Source organism: Malaya genurostris, chromosome 1, assembly GCF_030247185.1.
Source record: "Malaya genurostris strain Urasoe2022 chromosome 1, Malgen_1.1, whole genome shotgun sequence".
In the NCBI taxonomy this organism is placed as follows: Eukaryota; Metazoa; Arthropoda; class Insecta; order Diptera; family Culicidae; genus Malaya; species Malaya genurostris.
Window position 1 is genome coordinate 148,311,592 of NC_080570.1, and position 27,033 is coordinate 148,338,624.

A 27,033-nucleotide genomic window follows, 5' to 3' on the forward strand; every position below is an offset into this window, starting at 1 on the left:
GTGTCAGTTTTATTCGTATTCACAACATCCAGTTATGTCTCTGACATTACACACCCGTACTTTTTTAAATTATTAATAAAATATCTACCTACTTATAACTATCCCTAACCTAATACGTACAAATTTTAAATTATTTGTACTTCAGACATTGAGCAGTTCTCTTCAAATTTCGTGCAGTATTGTTCGAATTTTTGTGCTAGTATATCCAGGGAGGCCATCTCATGTACTTCACTAGTCCTTGTCCAAGGGGGTAGATTTAGAATCATCTTTAAGATCTTGCTTTGAATGCGAATTTTTGCTATAGAATTTTCAATTACTATTAAATCGATGTTTTTTTTACTGCATGTTAAAGAAAGCTTATTTCCAAGGCGACAAATGTGTTTCTGAACGAATCAGTAAAGAGAACTATAAATCTTCATTGCACTAAAAAAGTTTGTGCAAAATGACGTATAGAAAATAAAACACATAATAAATGTGTTATGTGCAACGTCCACAAGTACATGAAATCGTTTCGTAGAATGCCATAACTAACTATTTTACTATTCTGATAATTAAAACAATTAAAGCAATAAATTAATTTACGATATAATAAACCCAACTCTTCTTTTATTTATTTCTAAGAATCATAGGGGAAAATATTTTCCATAAAATTATAGCAAACTTATGCACCCAGCTATATTTTTCTGGTGATATTCTCTTAATTTACACCCCCAATAGCTAAAATATTGTCTTGTACTGACATATTTCGTCCTGCACATCTTATGGTCGTGAAAGGGTTAAATAGAATCCTAATGATGGAACTGGTTTCTTGACTAGATTTTGGAACCTTTTTTTGTTTCGATTATAGAGATTTTAAACTTAAGGTCATTCGCCTCTTCCGGAATTGAATTTCGCTATTCGTATCTAGAATTCTTATTCTGGAACAAAATTTAGAATTCTGGACCAAATTTAAGACATGGTTTCTAGATCTGGATTTTGCACCAAAATTTTAGATCTGAAATCCGAATCAGAATTTTGAAACTGACTTCAATTCCTGAGTTCAGTTTCCGAATTTTATTTCTGAATTCAAATACGGATTTAGGTTCTAAATTCAGTTTCTGAGTTCATTTCAAGAATTCAGATTAAGCATGCTAGAATTCTCGGAACTTAGGAACTAGTCACTGAATTCAGTGTCTTAATTTAGGTTCGGAACTCAAGCTCAGTATTCAGTTCTAGAATTTAATTTTGTAGTAGAATTCTGAAAATGAGTTCAGTTCCAGAATTTCTAGAACCAAATTGAGGAACGAGGGCTAAACGGTTCAAGTTTGCACTAAGCAGCTGCTCTGCACTGACGAGTCTAAGACGAAACGTAAAGAAGAGTAAAAACGAACGTGCCCTAAGCACAAACTTAGGTTAACCCCTGAATGACCACACCTGAATCGGCCAGTATTAGCCGAAAATAACGTTCTCGTTCGCACGTCAGCAAAGACATGGCACTTCGGTCACAATTAAAAAGTGTTTTGCGAATAACATTAACTTTACGTCTGCTTAGCGGCTTAGTTGAACTGTTTAAGTTTGCACTAAGCAGTTCAATTTGAACTGTTCTGCACTGACGAGTCTAAGACGAAACGTAAAGAAAAAAAACTGAATTTTTGATCTGGATTCCGAACCTGAATTTTGCAACTGAAAAGTTCCAGTCATAATCAATCAACTAATACGAACGATTATTCGGAAGTGTGAAAGAAGCATGTCAGTTTTGTTCGTAATCACGTCCTTCAGTTATGACTCTGACACTGACCCACTCGCGTTTTTATCAGACTTTCTGTCAACTATTTCACAACCACAAGCGCAAAATCGTCTCACGGTTAGTGTATTTTCACCACGAAATACCTAATCTGAACCACGTTTTCACGCTAGCAAAATTGTTTTGATTTCATCGAGGACACTTTTGACACTTGTCTTCTTTAGATTATAAAAGTTTTAGCTTTACAATCATACGTTTTTCAAATCAGACAAACTTACTGATGCTATGTTCGAGGTTGAAAAGGTGCGATAATGTGAAAATATTGGAAGACAAGCGGGTAGGTTTGTAGGTACTCTGTCATCAAACAAAGTAGCTTTGTGCAAGAAACTGCGCATTTACATCGACTGCATCGAAACACTTCAAGATCAGATCAGCTAATCGTTTAACCCTTTTTTTTTCAAAACATTCTCCAAGCAGTGAAATTATAAGCAGACAGTGACAGAACAAAACCCAAATTTGACTTTGTGACTCATCAAAGCCTACTTGTCAGTTTGTACAATTTCTTGAAACCGAAACAAAACCCACAATATCAGAACTGTCAGTCGATATAGGTGACAGCCGGCCCTTCCCGATGTCGCAGAGCCAGCAAAACTCGAAACTCCTAACTCTAAATCGCCAACCGGAGCGAAAAAAGCAAAGTGATATACGCGTTTTGCTTGCGCAAATCGCATTTTCTGAAGGTAATCCAGTTTTTCTGTTTCTTTCTCGTTTTGTTTTGTGTTGGTTGCTGTTTTGTTGTTGTTGTTGTTTGTTGTTGCTGCAGCAGTCGTAGTGGTAGTTTTTTTTCCTGCTATTACTTTGCTACTGCGCTCCGCACGATTGAGTTCATGCTGCCTTTTCCGCCAGAAGCGGGGTATCGGGTCGATTCGGACAATCGGTGGGTAGCGAGAGAGAAAGAAGAAAGTCCAAATAGGAAAAAAAATGGGAACTGATGGAGGCGAACATTCCGCTATTTCCACCCAATTGAAGATCATCGTCGAACGGACTGGGGGATGATACGAAGGGGGGAATGGGGGAGTCTGTTTGCGCGAAACCCAAGCCAATTACCTTATCGAGTCTAGTATGCGAATTGGACGAATTAGCGGGGCCAACAGCAGCAATATTTCCGGCACAACAGCAGCGCATCATCGGCCGAATGTATCAATCAATTTTTGCTTCGTTTTTGCCTCTGCACTTCACTTTTTTTGCAATAACTTCACCGCAGTGGGTGCCCCTTGGTAAAACTTTTGCACTTTGTTGGTTTTTTCTCCTTTCTCGGTTCCTTGGTAAGGAACTCGCCCCTCGACTCTCGGATACTTTCACACGAAAAAAAATAACTACACCAAAACTAGTGTACAACGTCTGGTCAAGCCAGACTCCCTCCAAGAGGGCAACATTTTGCAATCGCCGATCCCACACACAGCCACTAAACTCAGCCAATATCCACAGGGTCTGGCTTTAGCTTGAAACTTTTCGGTCCACCTTTCCAGGACTTGTACCATTCACTAAAATCGGACACTCCCGAAAACTGATCACTCAACTGCACTTCACTGTAGTCTGGCGATGATCTTTCGTTACACTTCACTACCAGCGGGGTTTCCTAGTTGCAAAACGCGAATTTTACATCAATTTTTACATCAGGACCAAATTTTCTGTAACTTCTGCCCGACAAGACAAGAAAAAAGCTTCTCCAAACGCAAAACGCCCAACACAGATTCTTTCTTCTCTCGCAAACTATTCTCGCATCCCATCTCTCTCATTCAACATCACACTCGGCATCCCACTGTCCCTTTCACGCGCATACTCCTAAATATCCGTGCCCAATGGCGCTCTTACTCCGAACGAAGCAGATATCCCTATCATCAGCTCTCGCTCTCGCCTACTCGCCTGGACCACAACTCATTCAAGAGCCCTGCCCTGCTTCGCACCCTCTCGCTCATTCACACTCTCTGTCTCTCACATACCCTCTCACAATCCTTCCCGTTTTTTCAGCCAACAGCAGCAGCAGCAGCCCTTAACCCCCGTCGTAATCTGTTGCTTTTGGGGCCGTTGTTTTCTTCGTTCCCGCACCAATCCGGACTCCAAGCCAGCCAACGCATACCACCGTGTGAAAATTACACTTTTTACCTGCGATTACGCTTCTGGTTACACGATTAAAAACACTAGCCTACGGGTGTGAACATGGTTGATGGCTGCTGCAAATGGTATGCATCTGATCATCCTTCTGCGGAGGTCTGTCGTTCTGTCGATTTCATCACTTCTTTACACACTGCTACTGCTGCTTCACTACACACACGGACGGCGACGGCGTACGCGAACCCAACACTACTGACTGCGCTACGCGACTCGACTCGACTGAACGCTAGTGAGTGAAGTATGAACGGCAACACAGCGGAGATCGAACGGCTCGCCGCTAACGCTTCTCTCTCGGTTGCGGTCGTGAAATGTGCACGGTTGCTTCGATTCATATTTCACGGACGACCAATATGGCTGACTGTGCGTACAGAACCACCGCTAGCATAGTGGAAACGAGACGGGTGATATTCTTCCGATTGGAATGTACAGTTTGCGAATTGCAAGAATGATGAAATGAGATGGAACATGAATCACGGGTGTATAAGTTTTGCTTTCGATTTGACAGAACATGTGGTTGATGAGACTGGAGCATTACATTTGACACACACGCGTGAGTAAATGTTCAAGAAAGCGTTAGCCCGTTCGCAATTGTTTTCGGAACATTTGATAAGAGTGATATATGAGTAAATAGCAGCCCTTACACGAGACAATATTATTGTCAATACAAGGAGTATTGACAATACTTTTGATCGTGTAATGGAAACTTCATTGGATTGACGAAAATATTGTCAAAAAATCAAAACTGCTCATCAATCCGACAATACTTTTTCTCCAGAGAGGAAACTGTCAAATATGTACAATGGACTCTTCTCTCAATGTTTCAATGTTCAGTTGCAATATTTGAAACTTCAAACGCTTAATTATTTCGAAAAATGCGGACTCAAGTTACCAAGTCAATTGGATTGACGGTATTGACAATACTTTGGATTGACAATAATATTGCCACGTGTAAGGGCTGCTAATAGCAATGTGTCAATAAATTAATAAAGTTAACTCAAAGATTTTCATGCTGATAAAAAAAGATTCCAAATAAACGAATAACTTTTACTGTTTTTGTTTCGTGCGACTATCCGTGCACATATAATATTTTCATTTTTTGAACTTATTTTGAGCTTCTGTGGCAGAATAACAAAATTCGAACAACGTTCAAAACGAAAAACTTAAATTTCGATATTTTGTCCTGTAAAATTCTTCTTCTTTTCATGGTACGAAACAAGAATTTCATTCTTAGTAAACGGTAAACATCTTTTTTCAATATTTTCAGCGACAGATAGAAACACGTGTTCCGAATTTGTGCTTCTCACTGTTGCAAAGTCGGATTTGATTTGTCTATGTTTACTAATTTATTGATGTATAAATGTTTCATTATTCGGACTACTAAAAAAATGACTATTTCTCCTTTTTTTCTCTATGCTGAATTCGTTTTGTTGTTGCATTAATTTGGAGGAAATTGAAGATACTGTACCAAAATTACACGGTCCTAAAGAAAAAATTTCCTATTTTCAAACACGATCGAATACTGGAACTACTCTCAGTTTTGGTACCATTATTCTATTTACTAGAAGAATGGATAACAAAACATCTTTGAAAGAACTTCGATTTCAAGATTTTATATCTCTTTGTTTCAGAACTCAAATTCATTTCGTAAAAATATGTTCAGTTATTTCCAGTTTTGTCGGTTCTTTTTTTGACCTTTGAATTAGAGTGGACAACAATATGCGATCACTAAGACTTTGATTGGTTATCAATTGCTGAAACCTGATGATCATTACAACTTGGTGTTCCGTAGTTTCAAGCTACAATATTAAACCATTTTTTTGTCACTCACTATTTCAATAAAAGAATCGTTGCGCATAATAACAAGATAATCAGATCTCACATCTTCTAAACAAATCATTGGCAATATCCTTTTTTACGACTATGGCGCCCTCAGGCGAGTACGCATCGATTCTCGTATATAGAAATAGGTGAGAGAAATGTCAAATTCATGCGCGCCAAAATAGCAGCACTGTGCACTCATATAATTGACATGATATGTTTGATGTGATGCCGTGCGATGGCGTTGCTGAACTAAAGAATGATTTCGTTTTATGGGCTTTTACATTTTGTCTTGACTCATCGAAAAATTTTCTGGTCGACCTCTCTCAAAATCTCGAGTCCCCAGAACCGAAACTAGATATTAATAAATCTCAATAGAAAATTATAAGGTAAAACTAATTTTCAACTCACTAAGCTTTAAAATCAATGTGTCTTTAGTTTTGTTAAGATATAAAGTGACTTGAACTTGTTTCAAGTTTATATCGGTACCTAACGAGAAATACAGATTGGAAAACAACACGGCCGAGTGAAACTGCAGAAATGAAAATTGGAAAAAAAGTTAGTCCAGAAACGGAACTTAAACCCGAACCCAGAAGCAAAAAATTCAAACATTCAATTAAAAAGTTCAACAAAAAAATATTCGATTGTAGAATGTAAATCGAATTTGCATTTCTGGATCTGATTTCTTGTCTTGGATTCTGAAACTGGAATCAGTATCAATATTTTCCTGCGTCAGAAACTTTAACGTCCGAAATTTAGACGTCAGCAAATTTTACCTCAGAAAATATTACGTTCGAAATTAGCACGTCAGAAAATTTTACAAAAGAAATGTTTACGTCCGAATTAAATATTTCCGAAAATTTTACGTCAGAAAATTTCACGATTACGATTTAACATCGGTTATTTTTACAACAGAAAATTTGATGTCAGACATTTTTATAATCAAATTGTAAAGACATTGTCCGAAAAATTTGAGTCAGAAAATTTTACCTCAAAAAACATTACGTTCGGAATTTTCACGTCACAAAATTTTACAACAGATATACTAACGTCCGGAATTTTCATGTCGGAAAAATATAGGTCAGTACTTCTACTACAAGAAATTTATTTTCAGAAAATTTTATAGTCATACTTTTACAACCGGAATTTTGCGCCAGAAAATTTACTTCGGAAAATATTACGTCCGCCATTGTCACGTCCGAAAATTTTCCTTAAGAAAATATTATATCCGAAAATTTTCCTTAAGAAAATATTATATCCGAAAATTTTCCGTAAGAAAATATTATATCCGAAATTTTTACTTCACCAAATTTTACAACCGTAATTTTTACGTCTGAAATCTTCAAGTCGGAAAAGTTCAAGTCAGTAATTTTATGATAGAAAATTTGACTTCAGAAAGGTTTATAACTGATTTTTGACAACCGAAACCAACATAACGTTCGAAATTTTTGCATCAGAAAATTTTACTTCAGAAAATATTATATCCGAAATTTTGACGTAATTTTTACCGCAGAAAATTTGATGTCAGACATTTTTATAAGAGTTTTACAACTGAAAATTTTGCATAAGAAATTTTTGCTTCAGTAAAATTTAAGCCAGTAATTTTACGATAGGATATTTGACTTCCGAAAATTTCATAACTGAATTTTCACAACCAAAACTAAAAACATTTTACCTTAAATTGTTACGTCCGAGATTTTTACGTCAGAAAAATTTACCACAGATTGACTTGCGTCCGAAATTTTCACGTCAGAAAATGTGACGTCGGAATATTTAACAACCATAATTTTTACGTTAGAAAATTTTACTTAAAAACCTTTCAAATCAAGAAATTTCACGTCAGTAATTTTTACGTCAGAAAATTTGACGTAACATTTTTATAGCCAAATATTTCAAAAATTTTACCTCAGAGTACATCACAACCGAAATTTTTACGTGAGAATGTTTTACAACAGAAATTTTCACGACAGAAAAATTCAGCCTGACAATTTTACGACAGAAAATTTGATTTCCGAGCCGAATTTTTACAACCGAAAATTGTACGTCAAAAAATTTACCCTTAAAATGTTACGTCCATAGAAATTACAAATTTCATAAGCTAGAAAGCGCCCAAAGAAACTACCAATATAAGCTTTAAATGTTTTGCACCAAATAAAGCAGTTTCATTTGGAAGAACTCTAGCTCACTATGATCCCGAAATTCTAGAAGGTCCTGTCAAAAATTCAGATCGTTTTCGAAATCATTTATTTTGCTTGTATGTTTCTGATTTGAAACATCAAGTTAATAGACACAACACAAATACATTTACAGAAATATATAGAACAGATTTTAAATCTTCGTGTTGAGATCATCAAGCTCAAGTTTTATTTTTCGTGACACACACTCATGGAAGAAATTTAAAGCAGTGTTCTATTCGTGTTTAAAATTTTCATTAATTTGAAACAAATTCGTCGAGCAGTTTTAAATCTGTTCCTAATTTGTGCATGAAAATAAATTTTACGTTAGAAAATTTTTCGTAAAAGCCTTTAAAAATTGTAACTACGCGAATTGATCGAACTCATGCTCTGCAAATTTGATTTGAAAACATGTAAAAACAAAATATTAATTTTTATTATAATCTTTAAGTTTATCTTCAAAATCTTTTATATAAGCTGTAAATTTAATTGATTTAAAAAAAAGACCTGATCTCTCCAATTAAAGAATTGCTTGTTGATTACGCAATTAAATTTTGTGATCTATTCAGTAATCTTACGAATAATTTCATTTGATTTTCTCAGAGATGGCTTTAACGATTTTCTTAAATCGCTTAGATTCAAATGAAATGTCTTGTGGTCCCATAGGCAGCTATTGATTTCTATCCGGATAAAATTTCCGGTTCTATAAGTACAGGGTGATATTCTTCAAACAAAAAAAGAATGGAAAAAATGTACAATGTACTTTTCTCGGAGATAGCGTTACCGATTTTCACAATCTTAGGTTTAACCAAAGACATCATAGTAACAAGATATCCAGCTCTCATATTTTTCGAACAAATCCTTGGCAACATCCTTTTCTGCGAGTATGGTGCCCTCAGACGAGTCCGCATCAAACCTCGTATATAGAAGTAGGGGAGATAAATGTCAAATTCGTGCGCGAAAGAATAGCAGCACTGCGCATCCATATATTTGACATGATCTGTTGAATGTGATGCCGTGCGATGGCGTTGCTGAACTGAAAATTTATTTCGCTCCAAGCTGACAGGGTCTGGTTCAACTGAAAGGTCTCATGGTATCATACCCTGCCATTAAATTTCATTTTGATTCAACTTTAGACTACGAAACTACAAAATGAAAATATGAGAAACATTAAAATATAGAAAAAATATGCACTCAATTTTCCAAAACCAAGATTCAAAATCAATGCATTGTAATGTCTGAATTTTATACGGATTCATTTAACGGTTTCGGAAAAGTTTCAATTTGATGAAAATTTTTTTCAAAACAATTTACGCTGTGAGGTTATTGGCAACACTGTGATGGATATCTATTCTAAGGTTGTTCGCAACGCTGTTTTATTTCAAGCAACGCTATTTTTTCTACTTTTCGAGCACAAGTTTGAAACAGATTTAAAACTGCTCTACGAAATTATTTTAGAATAATGAATATTTGAAACATGAATAGAACCCTGTTTTACATTTTTTGCGTGAGGGTCTGTAATGAAATGTGACAGACGAGATGTCAAAGCGTCGGATGACATTTAAGAAATTATCAATATAAGCTCTAAATGTTTTACACCAAATAAAGCAGTTTCATTTAGAAGAATTCTAGCTCACTATGATCCCGAAATTCCAGAAGTTCCTGTCAAAAATTCAGATCGTTTTCGAAATCATTTTGAAACATCAAGTGAATAGAAATACATTTACAGAAATATATGAAACAGATTTTAAATCTTCGTGTTGAGATCATCAAGCTCAAGTTTTATCACAGATAACAGATATACAGGCTCACATATGAACTGTGTGTAAAATTTGCTCAATCAGCATGGCGAACACTTGCAGATGTCACCACGATCGACACGAGGTGCCACCACTATTTGGATGCCGCTTTCACATGAGACACAACTTTGGGTGCAACATTCACTTCTCGCTAGATTTTTGTTTTGCTGTTGGTTAAAATGACAAGTTTATTTTTGTTTTATTCCGATCGAATTCTCGTGTGATTTATGCGACATGGAAATAAAATTGTCTTTAACACTTAGGGAAATCGTGTGATAAGTGTTAAAATTGTTGTAGTTGGAATATTTCTACAACAGGCAGGAGGTTTTTGTTATCGTTTCGGAACGTAGTGGAACGTTTTGAAAGATCGCGGCGAATAGTCGAGTAGGTGGCAATAGTGTTTCCAACGTATAGCAAATTTGAAATTTACACAGGATTTTGATAAATTTTGTTCGAGCCTGTATATCTGTTATCTGTGGTTTTATTTTTGACAGTTTTAAATTATACGACAGTCTGCCATCACCGCGTTGCGAAAAACCTAAAATGAAATCCAGAATCCGAATCCAGAACTCTTGTCTTGAATTTTGTTCCAGAATTCTGAAGTTTAAAAGCGGATCTTCCTCCAACTTTGCCAGCGCCCATCCACCAACTGTTAGACGTTGTAAGGCTATTCGCCACGCTGTGATGAATATTTGTTCTAAAATGACAGGCTGTCGTATAATTTAAAACTGTCAAAAATAAAACTCGAGCTTGATGTTCTCAATGCGAAGATTTAAAATTTGTTCTACATTTGTCTGTTAATGTATTGGTGTTATGTCAACTCACTGTGATGTTTCAAATCCGAAACAAACAAACAAAATAAATGATTTCGAAAACGATATAAAGTTTTGTCACGAACTTCTAAAGAAAATTTCTCGATGATAGTGAGTTACAGTGCTCTTCAATGATACCGACGACACGACCAGACACTCCGAAGAAAAATCTGTATTTAAAGTGTCCATTAACAATTCACCTTCAGTTACCATAAATCGAGCAACCCCCTGGTAATGATAAAAATAATCTTCTGGGGCAACACTGCTCTGGTTGCTACGAGCTTGTTACCAAGGTTCTTCAAAAGTTCAAATAAACATAAACAACTTAACGAGAAGAATTTTTAAATTTTCATTCGAATTCCACCGACTGTTTCCTCTATTGCGGAAGATGATTCAAATTCGGTAGGGATCGTCATCCAGTCGGATAACTCAACAAATTAGTAGTTTCGTTCCCTTTTGTGACTATTGCGTCAGTGATATTCGGTGACGAGCCTTCCATCGATTGGATACGAAAAGAGGTCTATTGTATGGTGTATTCGCATATCGTTTGTTGTACATTTCTAAAAGAAAAAAAACAGAATCTGGTACTTCAATTACCCGTATGTAAAAGCTTCAAACATCAACATTATTCAAACGTATAATTTTTTTTCAAACTTTCTAGACAGCTTCAGATGAAATCTCGGATTTTGAAGTAATCCAAATTATGTGGTTTGTGTAATTTCTTTTCGCAAAATAAGCTTTGTAGAATCAATTGAAAAGATGGAAAAATTAAATACTGATTGTTACTTTACAAGAATTTCCGCATATCAGTTCGAAATGGATATTCTCAAAATACCGATTTTTCTTATGAAACTGAAATACGAAATCTTTTTCCTTGGAAACATGATATCACATTTAAATAATATTGGATGATGATTAATGATATAAATTAAGATATTGAGTTAAAATACTCTTATTACTTTGATATTATAAATGTTTCATACAAAATTGTTCATGATAAAACATACAAATATGTGCAGTAATTGAGATATGGACACAAACTCCTTCACAATAAATTTTCAGGAACGGTTCTTTAATAAACGGAAGATGATTATCAGACATACAATAACGATCTGTCAATTATTTTTCATGCAATATGGAATTTTTTTAATACATATATTCACTCTGATTTCTGATTCGATCGAAATACTGGCTCATGGTGAATGTATGTATTATAAGAATTCCATATAACATGAAAAATTTTGAGCAGATAGATTTTTCACAATGTTCTCATTTTATTAGTTGACATACAGATAAAACCGTGTTTTTTTCTCACAAATTGTATACTACAAATTTATACGAAATTTTTTTGTTTTCATTACCGAAACCGGTAGCCACGGTGAAGATAACTGTTATTCGAAAACAACAGTTGTTTAGTCTTGGTGGCCAGTTACATATATTTTTCGAACGATTTAATTTTGACATTACGAGTTACTGAGGGGTAGTTAAATTTTTGATACAGTTTTAATAGACGAGTGGCAGGTCGTGTCGTCGATGATACTGTATTATTCAGTGCAAAACATTTCCTGCATATATTGACAATTTCTGATATGTCGTTCGACGCTTTGACATTTCGCCTGTCAAATCTCGCTACTCACACTAACGTAAGAAATTTAAAACAGTGTTCTATTCGTGTTTCAAATTTTCAATAATTTGAAACAAATTCGTCGAGCAGTTTTAAATCTGTTTCAAATTTGTGCTCGAAAAATAGAACTAGATCTCAGCGTTGTGATTGACAAGGTTTAATCGTAGATCTAAAATAGATCAACCCATGCGTAATAAAACAGCGTTGCGAACAACCTAAGTCGATCCATGATTCAATTATAGACCAAACTGAACAAGTTTGACAATGACACAAGACACAAGATTCGTGCGTGATCTGTCAAAAACAGTGTTGCCAAAAAGATACCATAAAAATCACCATAAAAGGAAAAATATTGAATCGGGACTCATTTGAAGCGTTTGAGCAAGTAATCAACTAGTAAGACTATTCGATTCAAATATCATGTTTATTTCAATTGTAGTAAAATGGAGCAAACTGATCGATCGGGTTTAGGATGCAGTCACGTCATCTGTGCTAAATATTGTCACATGGAATTAACATTTAAATCTTTTAAAAGAATGTATTGACGAATCAATCATTTATATGGATCATTACTCCTGCAATTGCATTTTAAAACAGCAATCAAATTCATTTCTGTACCATAACTGTACGTTCAAAATTCGAATGCATACCGAACGAGTAAAGCCCACCTTTGGTGGTTCATGTCCGTGCTTAGTTAGCCGTAATTTTAGCGTTTCAATCAGGTCGACTCTTTCTCTCATCCACAATCGGGCCTCCACAGCATCCTTGGATACCATAAATTTTGTCTCTCCCTCTCTCACACACGTGCTTTCATCGACACTTCGCAAACTCGAGTTTCTAGCGAAGAAAGAACCCAACACCCGACCTTACCCTGCTCATTTCAGGCAGTAGTGAAATTGTGGTGAAACTTACGATTAATGGCCCTGATACACGCAAGGTAAACAACAGTGCGTAGAACCGCTAACGGACCGTTTTTCGGCGCTCGATTCAGTCTGTCCGCCCGGCGGACCGGACCCGGAAACCCAGTACGGTGCAGTTTGCCACCGAACTGGGCCAGAATCGGCAGAAAAACGCAAGATACAGTCACTTTCCGCATGACTGATTTTCACGTCCGATTTGCGTTCGATAATTCGACCTGGCAGGGAACGATAGCGAACAAAGTTCATTCCTCGTTTGTCCAACGTTCGGGCTTTTTGGTGGGACTGGAAGCTGGATATAGATTCTAGGATTGTAGATTTGAAAAAATTGGTGGAATTCCTTCGGAAACGTGCTTTAATTTAAGTCAGAATCGGTCAAACCGCCATCATTTGCTCTAGGACAGCACTCCTTCCTACCCACAAGCGATGGAACGTTGGACAAGGAGGATATCGAATTACACGAATTGTAAGGTAAATTCTTTCGGTTTTGCGGTTTAGCAGCGTCAGGTTAGTGATGTCCGAAAGATTGTCGTAGAGAAAAAACGATTCAAAACTTGTAGTTTGCTGTTCAACTGGAAGACATCGCAACAGACAATATATCTGGTAATAGAATTCAAATCGCGCACATGCGCCTCTCATCTACTGCTTTTATAGTGAATTCCTTTAGCATCGATGAAAGCAATCGGCTAGCACTTACCGTGATTACGGGGGGGAGGGATGATACCTGCGCTTCCCGAATCCCGAGGATGAGTCTTTTGTGTTAATTACGAAGAAATGTTTCGCTGGGACACATGCATTTTCATGAGGGTGACTTCCGAGAAGTGATTCACATTGCGAGGCTCAAACGGCAAAGTATTCGCCGTGTATCGAAAATGTTTTGCTGAACTTTAATAGTGGCAGTTATTGTTAGACCAGATTGAAGAAAAAAACGTTACGCCATCGTTTGGTACTGTGTTGGGTCCAGTTGAACAAAATTTGAGTAAAATGTGTTTCATAATAATTAAGTGAGGAATTAGAATAATAGGTATTTGTTCCATCCATCAACCGAAGGATGTGTGCGAAACGCATGAATCTCTCGATTATCTAAAACATCAAAACGATTAGTTGTTTATCAAACCAAAATAATAGTTGTGTCAACTCAATGTATAGTAATTTGAACCCGCAGTGTAAGTGTTTCAAACAAATATTGGTTGATTCAAACAAATATTTGATGATTGAATTAAACCAGCTTTTGTTATTGTCACTACATTGTCGAAAAAATATTGATTAAGTGTCACGGAATTTTTCTTATTTTAACCATTTCTCTTTGATGAACTATGTTCTATATGGAATGCCTTACGAAATTTGTGAATGTACGATTCAGACGGTCCGTCACAGTCAACTTTCATCACCGTCACCATCAGAATGAGTTGAATGCATTCTTAAGGACGATTTAGACGGTCCGTCACCGTCACCGGAAAGTCAGCCTCCGTTAAAATTAGCTTAAAGTACGATTCAGACGGTCACCTTCCGTCATAATCAACCTCCGTCACCGTCACCTTCAAAATTAGTTGCGTGCATTCCTATGGAGACATTCACACATAACGTCACCATCACGGAACGTCTTGACAGACGGAACGTGTTAACGTTCCGGTACAGAAAGTATTAAACTTATTCTGACGGAAGCTGACGTTCCGGAAACGGTGATGGAAGGAAACGGACAGTCTGAATCATGCATAATACTTCATTTATCGGAACATTCAAACGTTCCGTCCATCAAGATGTTCCGTGACGGTGATGTTATATGTAAATGTCTCCATAAGAATGCATATAACTAATTTTGGCAGTGACGGTGATGTAGGTTGACTGTGACCGACCGTCTGAATCGTACTTTAAACTAATGTTGACGGACGCTGACGTTCTGGTGACGGAAGGAGGCGGATCTTCTGAATCATACTTAAGGCAGATCTGATGTGCTTGAACATTTTCCTAATCCTAATGAGACCAGAAAAATTCTCAATAGTAAACTAATTTTTGCTTAGAGCGTATTCTCTATTGTACCTTTTCCATAACCGCCGATTAAAACTAAAATAGCCGCTTTCAGCCTTAAGTTGATTTGATAATCGAAATAGCTGAGCAAACGTAAATGTACTGTTGTGAGGATATAATTTATCTCTCAGTGTATTTTTGCTTGGGCCACTTGAAAGTTATAGAGTTACATAACTTTAGAACACGTTTAGAAAAAATCGTTTAAATTTACGTCTCTGAAGATGTTTTTTTTTGCATTTTTGCTTTAACTTATGTCGTTTTTGCATGGTTTAAATCCTAACCTACACACTTAAAGAAAACCCTGTGATTTTTTTGATTTTAAACATCTTATTTGATGCACATAAATGGAGCGGCACAGTTCACGCTAATTAACGTGGCAGAACATTGTGTCTGAAACCCCATTACATGCAATTCATTAAATAAAAAAAAATAGAATACTGAAAACCAACCGCCGCGACCTGAACCGAGAATCATTGCAATCGCAAGTACGTCTGTCAATCGACTGAGCCACAGAAGCATGCATCTGCTTAACTGGTAAAAGGTGCATTTAAATTCATACAGTCGCATCTGCTAGCAGAATGCAAGTTACAGTCGAAACCAGTAAAATTCAAGATAATCTAACATCACAGATAACAGATATACAGGCTCGAACAAAATTTATCAAAATCCTGTGTAAATTTCAAATTTGCTATACGTTGGAAACACTATTGCCACCTACTCGACTATTCGCCGCGATCTTTCAAAACGTTCCACTACGTTCCGAAACGATAACAAAATCCTCCTGCCTGTTGTAGAAATATTCCAACTACAACAATTTTAACACTTATCACACGATTTCCCTAAGTGTTAAAGACAATTTTATTTCCATGTCGCATAAATCACACGAGAATTCGATCGGAATAAAACAAAAATAAACTTGTCATTTTAACCAACAGCAAAACAAAAATCTAGCGAGAAGTGAATGTTGCACCCAAAGTTGTGTCTCATGTGAAAGCGGCATCCAAATAGTGGTGGCACCTCGTGTCGATCGTGGTGACATCTGCAAGTGTTCGCCATGCTGATTGAGCAAATTTTACACACAGTTCATATGTGAGCCTGTATATCTGTTATCTGTGCTAACATTAAGCCATTACAAATTAAACTTTTGACAAATTAGGTCGTTACGAGTTACATTGTAAGAGGGATTAAGTCATCTGTAAAATTCAAATTTTTTTGGTGTGTCCACCCTAACTTCTGTCAATCCGTTTGTTTATAGCTAGTTTCGACGTCATTGAACTGAAAGTCGAGTCAGTTTCGAACCTGATTCTTATATCGGGTTTGCTCACACCCCCGTTGCCAAATGCGAATCCAACACAAAAGTCGAGAAAAATGTTTGTTTGATGAAATTACCCTGGGTCAGTTTCAATTTTCGCTAGCGAAAACGACATTAGACGCTGTAAACCTAAGGCTACTTTGTTCAACGTAGAGTGCCTAAAACCAGTGTGACGTTATCTCATCCGTAAAAATGGCAACAATTCAAAACATTTAATCCGGAATTTTGACTGTTTCGTTAACTTTATATTTCATTTGACAGATTGTGTACTGTTATGAAACTGTCAAAAATGTGTCATCCAAAAGCACAACTACTGTCACTCTGGCTTCAATGTTACACAATTTTCTGTTTAACTGTAGAAACAATAGATTCAACTTATCAAGAAAAATATTTAATTACACATTTAGAAAAATAGAACGAATGATATATTTTTTTATTAGTGTTGACAAATGTAATTCCATTTTGTTAACCATAGATTTAACCAAAATAATATTTTAACACCATTCAGTTCTACAATTGACTGGTTATAAAATATTATTCTGGTAAAATTATTCTAATAAACGCTCAAGGGACAAATTAGTCACTGATTTGAGCTAATTTTTAAGAATCTAGTTGCGTAGCGGGTTACACTGTTAGTCAAAATAAAGTACCCACCTCATCCTTGTTTTATAATTTCTCTCATTAAAGCAATCACACGAGATTTTTACCAACTGTTCAGCATTTCAATTAGCGAAACTTTTGAAGAACCTTTATGTTTTTTCGTGAAGAAAAACATATCAATTTTCATTAGAAGAGCCCCACTTAAACCTATCTGATGAATTTAAGTAAAATAGAAAAGAGATATAAAAAAAATCAGCTTATTTAGAATGAAACAGCATTGGGAAGGAATATAAATTTTAACATTAGACAAAAAAGCAAACTCTTTCAGTCGTTCAAAAATAAAAACAAACTATAATAAACCGTTTCTTTTATTATTGCATTTTTAAATTCGAAATTGTTTTTGGGACACCATTTACTTTAGAGCTGCGATGTCTTCAAGACAAAAGAAGCCTTCTTCACATATAGACGGTATTAGAAAGGCTTTTACCATTAGGGGGATCCGAAATTTATTTTCCGAACGTGTTAAGGTAGAGGTTTGATTTCTTAGGCAAAGTTAAAGAACAACTTATATCAAATAACTTTGCTGAAGACGCCGTTGTGGTATCGTTAGTGGTCTTAGTAGTAGAGCTATTTTAATTTAACTACTTATGATGCTAGTGGGAAACATAATTACCTATCTTGGGACCAAACTTTATCCGAATCAAAAAAGGTGTTTTCTTGTAAATTGAATTTAAATTTTTAGAATCGATTTTTTTTCAGTGTAGTGCTCAATTAATAATGTTTTCAATATTTTGGACTTGTCATTTTTCGACTACAGCCATTTGACCAAAACTGGTTGCATTTTTCCATGAAAGAAACTCAATGTTTGAACACAGTTTGAAAAATTAAAAAAATATATCTTACACCATTTTTTCAGAAACATCGTTGAAAGCATTTGATAAGAAAATCACGAAAAATGATTTTTTTTATTTGACTCATCTTTAGATATAACAGATATTTCAAAATGACTTGATTTTGAGCTGGTTTGGCCAACAACTTTAGATCAAAAAGCGTTATCTGAATGCATCAATAACGAAAAAAAAAGTTTTAATGAGCTCTAAAAATATTCAAAGGCACCAACCACGAGTAGGGAAAAATAAAAATGCTAGAGCAAAAAGACTGATTGTCTCAGGAACATTCAAGTCTCTAGATTAAAATAGCTTTACTACTAAAACTACTAGAGATACCACAACGGTGTCTTCAGCAAAGCTATTTGATATAAATTCTTCTTTAATTTTGCCGAAGAAATCAATCCTCTATCTCAACACGTTCGGGAAATAATTTTCGGATCTCTCTAATGACAAGAGCCACCCTAATACCGTCTTTATTAAAAGAAGGCTCCCTCGGCACTGGTCATTTGACTTGAAGCTAATTGCAGCTCTAAAGTCTAATGTAAATTTTTTGTCCCCCTAAATTGTGAACCCGGACCATTGTGGCTCGAGAGCTTAGTTGTTTTTGACAGTTCGATAGTTATTTTCCGACACTGTTTCTACAATCTTGCTAAAAGAGCAAATTTGTGATCTCGAGTAGGAAGTACTTCCGAGTAGATTCTTTTCAAACTATCTGTCAAAGAAAATACCCCAAATAAAAAGTTTTTAAAATATTGTCCAACGAAGTGAGTTTTTCGCAAAGTTCGCTCTCTCTCTCATGCAGGATTATTTTGGACAACAGATTGAATATCTACTCGACTCTCATGGCGTTTTTCATTGAAAAACACTGGTGGCGTGGATTGCTCTGATTTTGCACTTTCGAGCAGAAAACTCAATGAAACACCGTCAGAATGTTGCATTTCTGCTCGAAAGTGCAAAACCAGAGCAATCCACGCCACCAGTGTTTTTCAATGAAAAACGGCATCAGATTTTGACCGAAAATTCAAATCATTCGCAAAATTGTTCACAGTCTTAGTAGGCTATAGAAAACTTGAATCAAACGAAAGGCCCGGCAATCCGCAAATCGCTAAAAGGAAACTTGAGAGAATATTTTTTCTTTATTGTGCATGAATTGAACTGATGTGATTTAGTTTTTTAATAAACCGATTGTTAGCCAATTATTGTTTAGTCAATTTTTGATCATATCGAGTTTCATGAATTGCGATTAGAAGGTTCTGTCATTTTGATTACGTTTTAGTTTTATTTATTCTAACAGTTCTAGTGTCAAATTTAAAACTGGTATACGCTGCCATTCTATTTTTCGTTTTTTTATCAAACAAGATTAAAACTCTGCCGGGGCTGCCAGTTATAATTTCCAGATTGAAACTTCAAAACTGACATAAGTTATGCATCTAAAACTGGAACACTCCTGAACATGCCCTAAGGCTTTTCGCAACACGCTTAAAAATAGTTACTCAAAAATGAGTAAGATCTCACTCATCTACAGAAAAAGTGGAACAACTCTAATTTAGGGTTACTCCGAAGTTACTCAAATTAGAGTTCTTCCATTGAAATGATATTTGGGTAAAATCTACTAATTTAGTGAGTAATACTTAAATAGTACATGTACCAAAAATAGAGTAACTATCACTCAAATTTTGAGTGAAATTTTATATCACATATACCAAATTTTCAGAAAAATTGTCTTTTTCTGAGTGTATTGTATCAAAATATTAAGTAATTGAACTCAATACTATATCAAGTGGTGGTCGCTTGGAGTAGTGTGTCAATCGCAAATTAAATTATGCTCAGGCACCAATCATACCAAATTGAGCGACTCACCCTCGAAATACGCGATCTCACTAACAAAAACTACAACCTGTTGCTACAAATGGTTATTACAAGTTTTAGACTGATCTTGCGAATAGTAACAAAAAAACGAGTTCTTGAGTTAAACTCAAATTTAGAGTAGGAGTTACTCAATATCATTCATGATAACTACTCAATTTTGACGTTTCCATGTATCATTTGAAAATGAGTAACTAGTACTCAAACTCTGAGTAACTTTTTCTAAGCGTGAACGCTATGATGGATATCTGTTCTGAAATGACAGACTGTCGTATAATTTAAAACTGTTTAAAATAAAACACGAGCTTGATGATCTCAACGCAATGATTTAAAACCTGTTCTATATTTTTCTGTGAATGTATTTGTGTTGTGTCGGCTCACTGTGATGTTTCAAATCAGAAACAAACAAACAAATTAATGATTTCGAAATCGATATGAATTTTTGTTACGTACTTCTAGAAGAATTTGTGGATGATAGTGAACTAATGTTCTTCTAAATGAAACTGTATAATTCAGTGCAAAACATTTACAGCTTATATTGACAATTTTTGGAATGTCATTCGACGCTTTGACATTTCGTCTGTCAGATTTCGTTACACACACTCACACAAGAACAGTGTTCTTTTCGTGTTTCACATTTCTATTAATTTGAAACAAATTCGTTTAAATCTGATTCAAATTTGTGCTCGAAAAATAGAACTAGATCTCAGCATTGCGCTTGACATATTTCAGTCGTAGATCTAGGATAGATCAGCCCATATGAAATAAAACGGCGTTTCGAACATCATAAAAAGAAAGTTTGAGCGAATATTTCGACGTGAACGTTTCAAGAGGGCCTAAAAGCAATAGACAAATTCTCTTTGTTTACATTCTCTTTCGATTATATTTGCGTTATTATACAAATGTTCGTTACATATCTAGTACTATTTGCAAAATGGAAATATTGGCTTTCATTTCATACGAATATTTTGTAAGTAAACGTGAAAACTAAAAAGTTAAGAACAGAAAAGAAAGTAATCAAAGAGAAACTCGCACTGGTTCATGTGACCTTATGAAATGTTTACGTGGAATTTTTCTTTATTGTGCATGAATCGAACTGACAATCTGATTTAGCTTTATGAGCTGCGATTGAAAGGTTATATGGAAATTATTACTAACTTTTACCTGCATTCGACTAGATACTTGTCACTCAATGTCACTTCAAACTATTTCGCATTCGTTTTGTGATACGGAAATTTGGATGTACGTCAAATCTTCCAGTCCTTACTCCATTATTTCCTTAAGTATTGAAACAAAGTTAATTATCACAATTAATTACCGTTGATCCGATAAATCCAAGTTTATTCGTGATAGCTTTTACCTATCAAACAATATAACACCATCGGTTTCGATTAACTCATACAGAGTTGCGCAATGAAACCTGACACATTATGTTCTCCGGTTACACTGGAACCAACCAGGAGAGGAAGAAACTGAACACGGCATCGGAAAGTAGAAGAATGAAGATTTATTTTCGTCAAGTTATTTTCCGAGCACTGGAGTATCGCTCGTCGCATCTTTTCTTTATAACTCGTTTTCGAACAGTGTTTTCTAAACTTATGATACGACTGCTTCTTCAAAAACGAGTTATAAAGAAAAGATGCGAAGAGCAACACTCCGGTGCTCCATGATGGAAAACTACCAGAACCTTCATTATTCTACTTCCCGATGCCGTGTTCGGTTTCTTCCTCCCTTGTTTGGTTCCAGTGTAGCCGGAGAACAAAATGTGTCAAGTTCCATTGAGCAACACTGTACAATACATTGCAATGAAGGAATTACCGTGGTTTGCCGTAATTTAACATTTCGCCCAGACGGTTACCGAGCACTTGACAGCGCAAATCTTGACCATTTTGTTTACCAAAAATAGACAAAAAGAGGCGCTTTGGATTATTAAACTTTCATATATTCGCTATCAGACCAAATATCCCCTCATTTGGATTTAACGAAGGCAAAAATTTAAGCTTTTGGTAAATCTGGAAGAATGAGGTCTTCTTAAGTTTTTATACCGAATTCCGACAAAACAATTGCCGATAACAACACATCCAAGTGTTCGGTTACCAAATAGTTAAAAAAAATAGTATTTCTGCGAACCTCAACTGTCTCAAATTTGACTGTTGTCTATTTTTTCTAAATCTTCTACCAAAATCATACTAGATAAACAAACAAACTGTTATTCTACTGGATACTGCATATTCATACACATCAAATCTTGCGTCAAAAAATCCGACAAGCGACTGATAAGGTTCTTATTACCAATGCATAACAGATGAATTCCCAACCAAAGCAATGAAAGATGTTCACAGATTACTGTCTTATCGCCTCCAAATCTCCACTGCGGAATGATTCATGCCGAGACGAAGGACGGAGCCCGTTGTCAATGAATACACAATGCGGCCGAAAAAAAAGGGGGAAAATCATCTGTTGATGACAGACCGCACACCCTCGCGTGAAACACACATTCTGACTGTTTTCCATCAAATGTTTCCCCTTAAATTTTCCGCAGCATCCAAAGCGAAAATGTGCGAGCGTGCCATTTCGGTGCCGATTGTTCCGACAATAGCCGGAAGCCCTGCCACCGTAAGTATCGGTCTGACTTTTGTTAACTCCGGTGATGCTAAGGTTGATGGTGATGATAATGGATTCTGCAACCGGAAGCGCTTGCAGGACGAGCACACTTTGTTCATTCTTTAGTTGGTTTGGTTTGAAAACAGTACAGTTGAATTCTGCTTGTTCTGACAGATTCGTATTTTTCTTTTGGTATTCTTTCGCTTCATATTGCATATTCGCTCCGAATCTGGATTTAGTATGGATTACAAAAACGAAGGTAACATTTATTGGACTGTTTCTTTTTGTGTCTGCATACTGCATCTGGTGGCTATTACAAAAATTAATCGATTCTGTCTTGTTCCGAAATCCTACAGGCCACAGCGGGGTCAACCAGCTGGGTGGTATATTCGTGGGTGGCCGACCGCTACCCGATTCCACCCGGCAGCGAATCGTTGAGCTTGCACACGCTGGAGCACGACCATGCGACATATCCCGCATTTTACAGGTTTCCAACGGATGTGTCAGCAAGATTCTGGGCAGGTAAGTTCGCGATCTTCCTGGGCACTGGGACAGTTGCTGTAGGGTTTGTGTATTTTGCCGACAGGTACTACGAAACCGGTAGCATTCGACCACGGGCCATCGGAGGTTCCAAGCCTCGCGTAGCCACCCCGGAAGTTGTTCACAAGATTTCGATGTTCAAACAAAACTGTCCGAACATTTTTGCCTGGGAAATTCGAGACAAACTGTTGAACGAAAGAATTTGTACACCGGAGAACATTCCCAGCGTGAGTTTGCTACGGTGATGCAGTGTTGGAAGCTTCGTTTTCAAAGAAATGTTTCGTCTGTAGGTTTCTTCCATCAACCGTGTTCTTCGGAATCTAGCCGCCCAGAAGGAGTTCAGCAAGAAACCACACGCACAAGAATCATCCGCCGAAGAATCGAGCTACTTGTCCGCCAAACCGATCAGTGAGAATTCGCCTTTTATTCATTACAAATACGGAGATAATGGTTGGTATATCTGAGGAATCATTTTCCGGAGATCGCTAATAATTTGTGTTCCCTTAGCCGACATCAAACCGACCAATGAGCATGATGGCAAGAGCACATTCGGGAAGCATTGTTTCACCAATCTGGACTCCCCGGTACCGCTGGGAACGAGCAGCAGTAGCAGTAGCAACGTGAAACCTCCATCAATTCCACAAACCGTCAACTTCGACAGTGATTCGGAACGGCTCAGTCTCAAGCGAAAGCTACAACGGAACAGAACTTCTTTCACCGTAGACCAGATTGAATACCTTGAAAAAGAGTTCGAACGGACGCACTATCCGGACGTATTCTCGAGGGAACGGTTGTCTTCCAAAACCAATCTACCTGAGGCACGGATTCAGGTTTGTATCGGTAATTTAGGAACCTGCATTGCATAGCATTCATTCCGTTCTGCTTTTAGGTTTGGTTCTCCAATCGCCGTGCCAAGTGGCGCCGCGAGGAAAAGCAACGTTCGCAAGCGGTATCCGAAGGATCCAACGTTGCCGTATCCGTATCGGCGGCTGCCCCACAACAACCATCCACTATTTCGTCTTGCATGAACCTGACTTCGCCACTGGTATCTCACGTGTACGATTCGAACATGTGCGTCGAAGACTCCAACAGTAATTATCTCAGCAAAACGTATCCGTTGGAACCGAGCGCTTTCCAGAATCTTGATCCGCTGAAATCGCCGCCTTCTCACCATTCTCAGAATCATTCGCCAATGTCTTTCAAGCTGTTTCCTCCCGGTGGATCGTCAACTCAGGGAACCTCTAGCGGTGGTGGCGGTGGTGGTGGTGGTGGTGCAGCTGGCGGTTCTGGAAGTGCCTCGGGATCATCGGGAGTGCACCACGAACCGAACATGATGGATGCCGTAGCCCTGTCCAACAATGGCGGTTTCTCTCACGTACCTACCTCGGACGATAAGTCCTTGTACAACCACTTTGCCTATTCGGCTTCGTCCGTGGCGGTAGCGGCCGCAGCTAACATGCACCATTCGGCGGCGTACTCGGCGGCCGCAGCAGCCGCTGCCGATCACCACCACCATCATCATCATCATCCTCATCAGTCGTACAATGGGATGTACCTGAAGAATCAGCTGTACAATATTCCGTCTACCGGAGTTCTGAGCTTCCAATCGACGCTGGACTGGAACAAAAGTTAGTGGTAAGCACCGTGAGGTCTTGCCTTCGAGGACCTCTTCTCTGAGTGTTGTTGACGATGATTATGCTAATTATGATGATGATGATGACGATGATGATAATGATGATAATGCTGATGATAATAATGATTGCCATACAAGAAAAAAACCGTTGCAGTATTTGTGGTGCGCTCCGAACCTCTCTTTATCACTTTACTATTGAAACGTGAATTAAATGTTGAAACCGATGACACAAAGCTACATATGTAAGAATGCAACAGAATCGTGATCAGTTTTTTGCTAATAGTGATGGTTGTCCGTACTTATACATATATCTATATATATCGAAACAAAAACAAAAGGTATTATTTTTGCGTCTCATTACATTCTATTAAATGCTGTGAAACAACAAGATAAAATGTGTTAGACAAATTAAATATTTTAAAAATTGACCTCTAGTGTACGGTGAGTCGTAATTGCAAATCTTCTTAGAACAATATTACTGGTTCCAGTAAACTTGAAACTGAAATGTACAATAAAAAAATGCACATTATTGCTCTATTACTACCATTATTAGTGAAGGTTACGGCATTCTGTATGCGGGTCTGAATGATGACAGCAATACTCAGTCCAATCGATCTCAGAAATTTCTTTCGTTGTTTCTTTTAACCAAGGACATCATATTAACAAGATATCCACCTCTCACATTTCCCGAACAAATCATTGACAACATCTTTTTTTGCGAGCACGGCGCCCTCAGACGAGTCCGCATCGAATCTAGTACATAGAAGTAGGAGAGCGAAATGTCAAATTCATTCGCGCCAAAATAGCAGCACTGTGCACCCATACAATTGAAATGATATGTTGAATGTGATGCCGTGCGATGGGTTTGTTTTAACCTTGTTTACCCCCTGGAGATTGTTAGTCGCAACCCATACACAACCTGACAAAAATGAGTCTGGTTCATATGTGTTCCACTGAATTCAGGACGGCGCTAGTGTACCTAAACAATACGGGTGCAATGAATTACGAAACAAAAAGATTACAAGAGAAATCATTACTTCATTACGTCATTTACGGTCACTGTGACTCCCGAATGATATCAAAATATTGCGAATTTTTCTAACATCGCTGCATAGCAACAAACTCATCAATAACACACGTCATAAATCTCCAAACATGCGTATTCTGTAATCTTTCTATCTTTTAATTCACTTTGCCCAACGTCTTCTCTTTGGTCCAAAAAGATAACTATTAATAGCAATTGATAGAGTTAGAAATGAAGTGTTTTTTGAAATGTGGTGTGTGACTAAAGAGTCCTTAACGTATTTAGTCGTATAAATGAAAACGCAAGGAATTAGTAGCCATTTGTAGGAGTATTTGTTATCATTGGATGATGTTCTAACGACTCGAATAAAGATAATGGAACCATAGGTTTAATCTTGGTTTGCGAATTAGTAGTATTGTTCTTCAAGATTCAGTAGAATAAATTACTTCACGTTCATTGTTCATTGAAATGTGATGAACTACTTTTAAACCTTCTATTGATGAAAAGAGAAAAATTATACTTATACTAAACCATAGTAACTTATCATCATAATTATTGTATTAATGTCAAGAAATGCTAGCAAAGTTTATTTTACTTATTTAAATTTAAAAATTTAAACCGCAGATTGTCGAAAAACAGATACGTTATTTCCAAATGTTATTCTATTTACGACGCCATCGTGGAACCAGAGAACCAAAACTTTTACTTATATTCTCGATGTATGGGGGCTGTCAAGTTGTCCACGGGTTGTTTAGTCGGGTGAAATTCTGAGGATTTGGATTCTTGATTGGCAGATAGTTTAGGCTTTGTGATATTCTCCTCTTCGTAATTGTCTACACTGAGCCCAAACGACACTTTAATTCTATGTGAAAAAGCATATACTTATTAAAAACTACCTTTCACATTATATTTATATGCATCATATGACATTTATGTGTTTATATATAAATTTCAATCGGAAACCCGATAGTTCTTAAGTGTATAGCACATACACCTTATGTGAAGAAACACATGAATATTATGTGATAGTAAACTGTGAAAAATAAGAATTTCAAAATGGCGTCAAGTAACGAGACGTTGGTAGATACGTTGCTCGCGGATTTAGGATTCCCGAAAAGTTTACTGGAAGTGTTTGAACGTAAATACATCCTACTGATCATAAATAATAGTACTATCATTTAGCTTTAAATTTTTCAGAGTGCGGAATTGGAGTATTTAAGTTGCTTACAATCACAGTCGAACATCTACAAACTTATTTAGAACCGACGGAAACTGCATGGAAGTATGACGATTTGTTTAATACATATTTTTGAAGCCATATTTCTGTCAACCTTCACAACCTATTTCATTTATTTATTTTCAGAAACATAAAATATTAAGAGTACTGAATGCACCAGAAATCGAAAACGCAGATCAACCGTGTGCAGATAACGATCAAGTTTCTGATGACAGTATTGCTTGTTAAATAGACCTGAAAATAATGTGAAGAAGTCT

General features: G+C 36.7%; 2 protein-coding genes across 5 annotated transcripts in view; one reads left to right on the plus strand and one right to left on the minus strand.

Annotated features, from left to right (window-relative positions):
* The window catches only part of LOC131426155 (plexin-A2), a 90,693-nt gene extending 86,564 nt beyond the window's left edge, over positions 1 to 4,129 (minus strand). The window contains exons 1-2 of one of the 3 annotated variants that reach the window (XM_058588623.1): positions 3,890 to 4,129; positions 2,831 to 3,362 (exon numbers count right to left, since the gene is read on the minus strand). The gene's annotated coding sequence lies outside the window, so the exon portion shown is untranslated. The remainder of the gene's footprint in view (positions 1 to 2,830; positions 3,363 to 3,889) is intronic. The other 2 variants (XM_058588622.1, XM_058588624.1) reach the window with 2 other exon arrangements.
* An 8,855-nt stretch (positions 4,130 to 12,984) lies between these two features.
* Positions 12,985 to 25,052, plus strand: LOC131426156 (paired box protein Pax-6-like). Of its 2 annotated transcripts, XM_058588625.1 has the most exons (7): positions 12,985 to 13,062; positions 22,582 to 22,601; positions 22,699 to 22,864; positions 22,929 to 23,109; positions 23,173 to 23,332; positions 23,390 to 23,712; positions 23,772 to 25,052. In XM_058588625.1, the coding sequence occupies exons 1-7, from the start codon at positions 13,043 to 13,045 to the stop codon at positions 24,513 to 24,515; spliced, it is 1,614 nt and encodes a 537-aa protein (XP_058444608.1). In that variant the 5' UTR covers positions 12,985 to 13,042; the 3' UTR covers positions 24,516 to 25,052. The 2 variants fall into 2 exon arrangements, with proteins under 2 accessions (XP_058444608.1, XP_058444609.1); XM_058588626.1 differs by lacking the exon at positions 22,582 to 22,601 and having other exon boundaries at positions 13,043 to 13,062.
* The last annotated feature ends 1,981 nt before the right edge of the window (positions 25,053 to 27,033 follow it).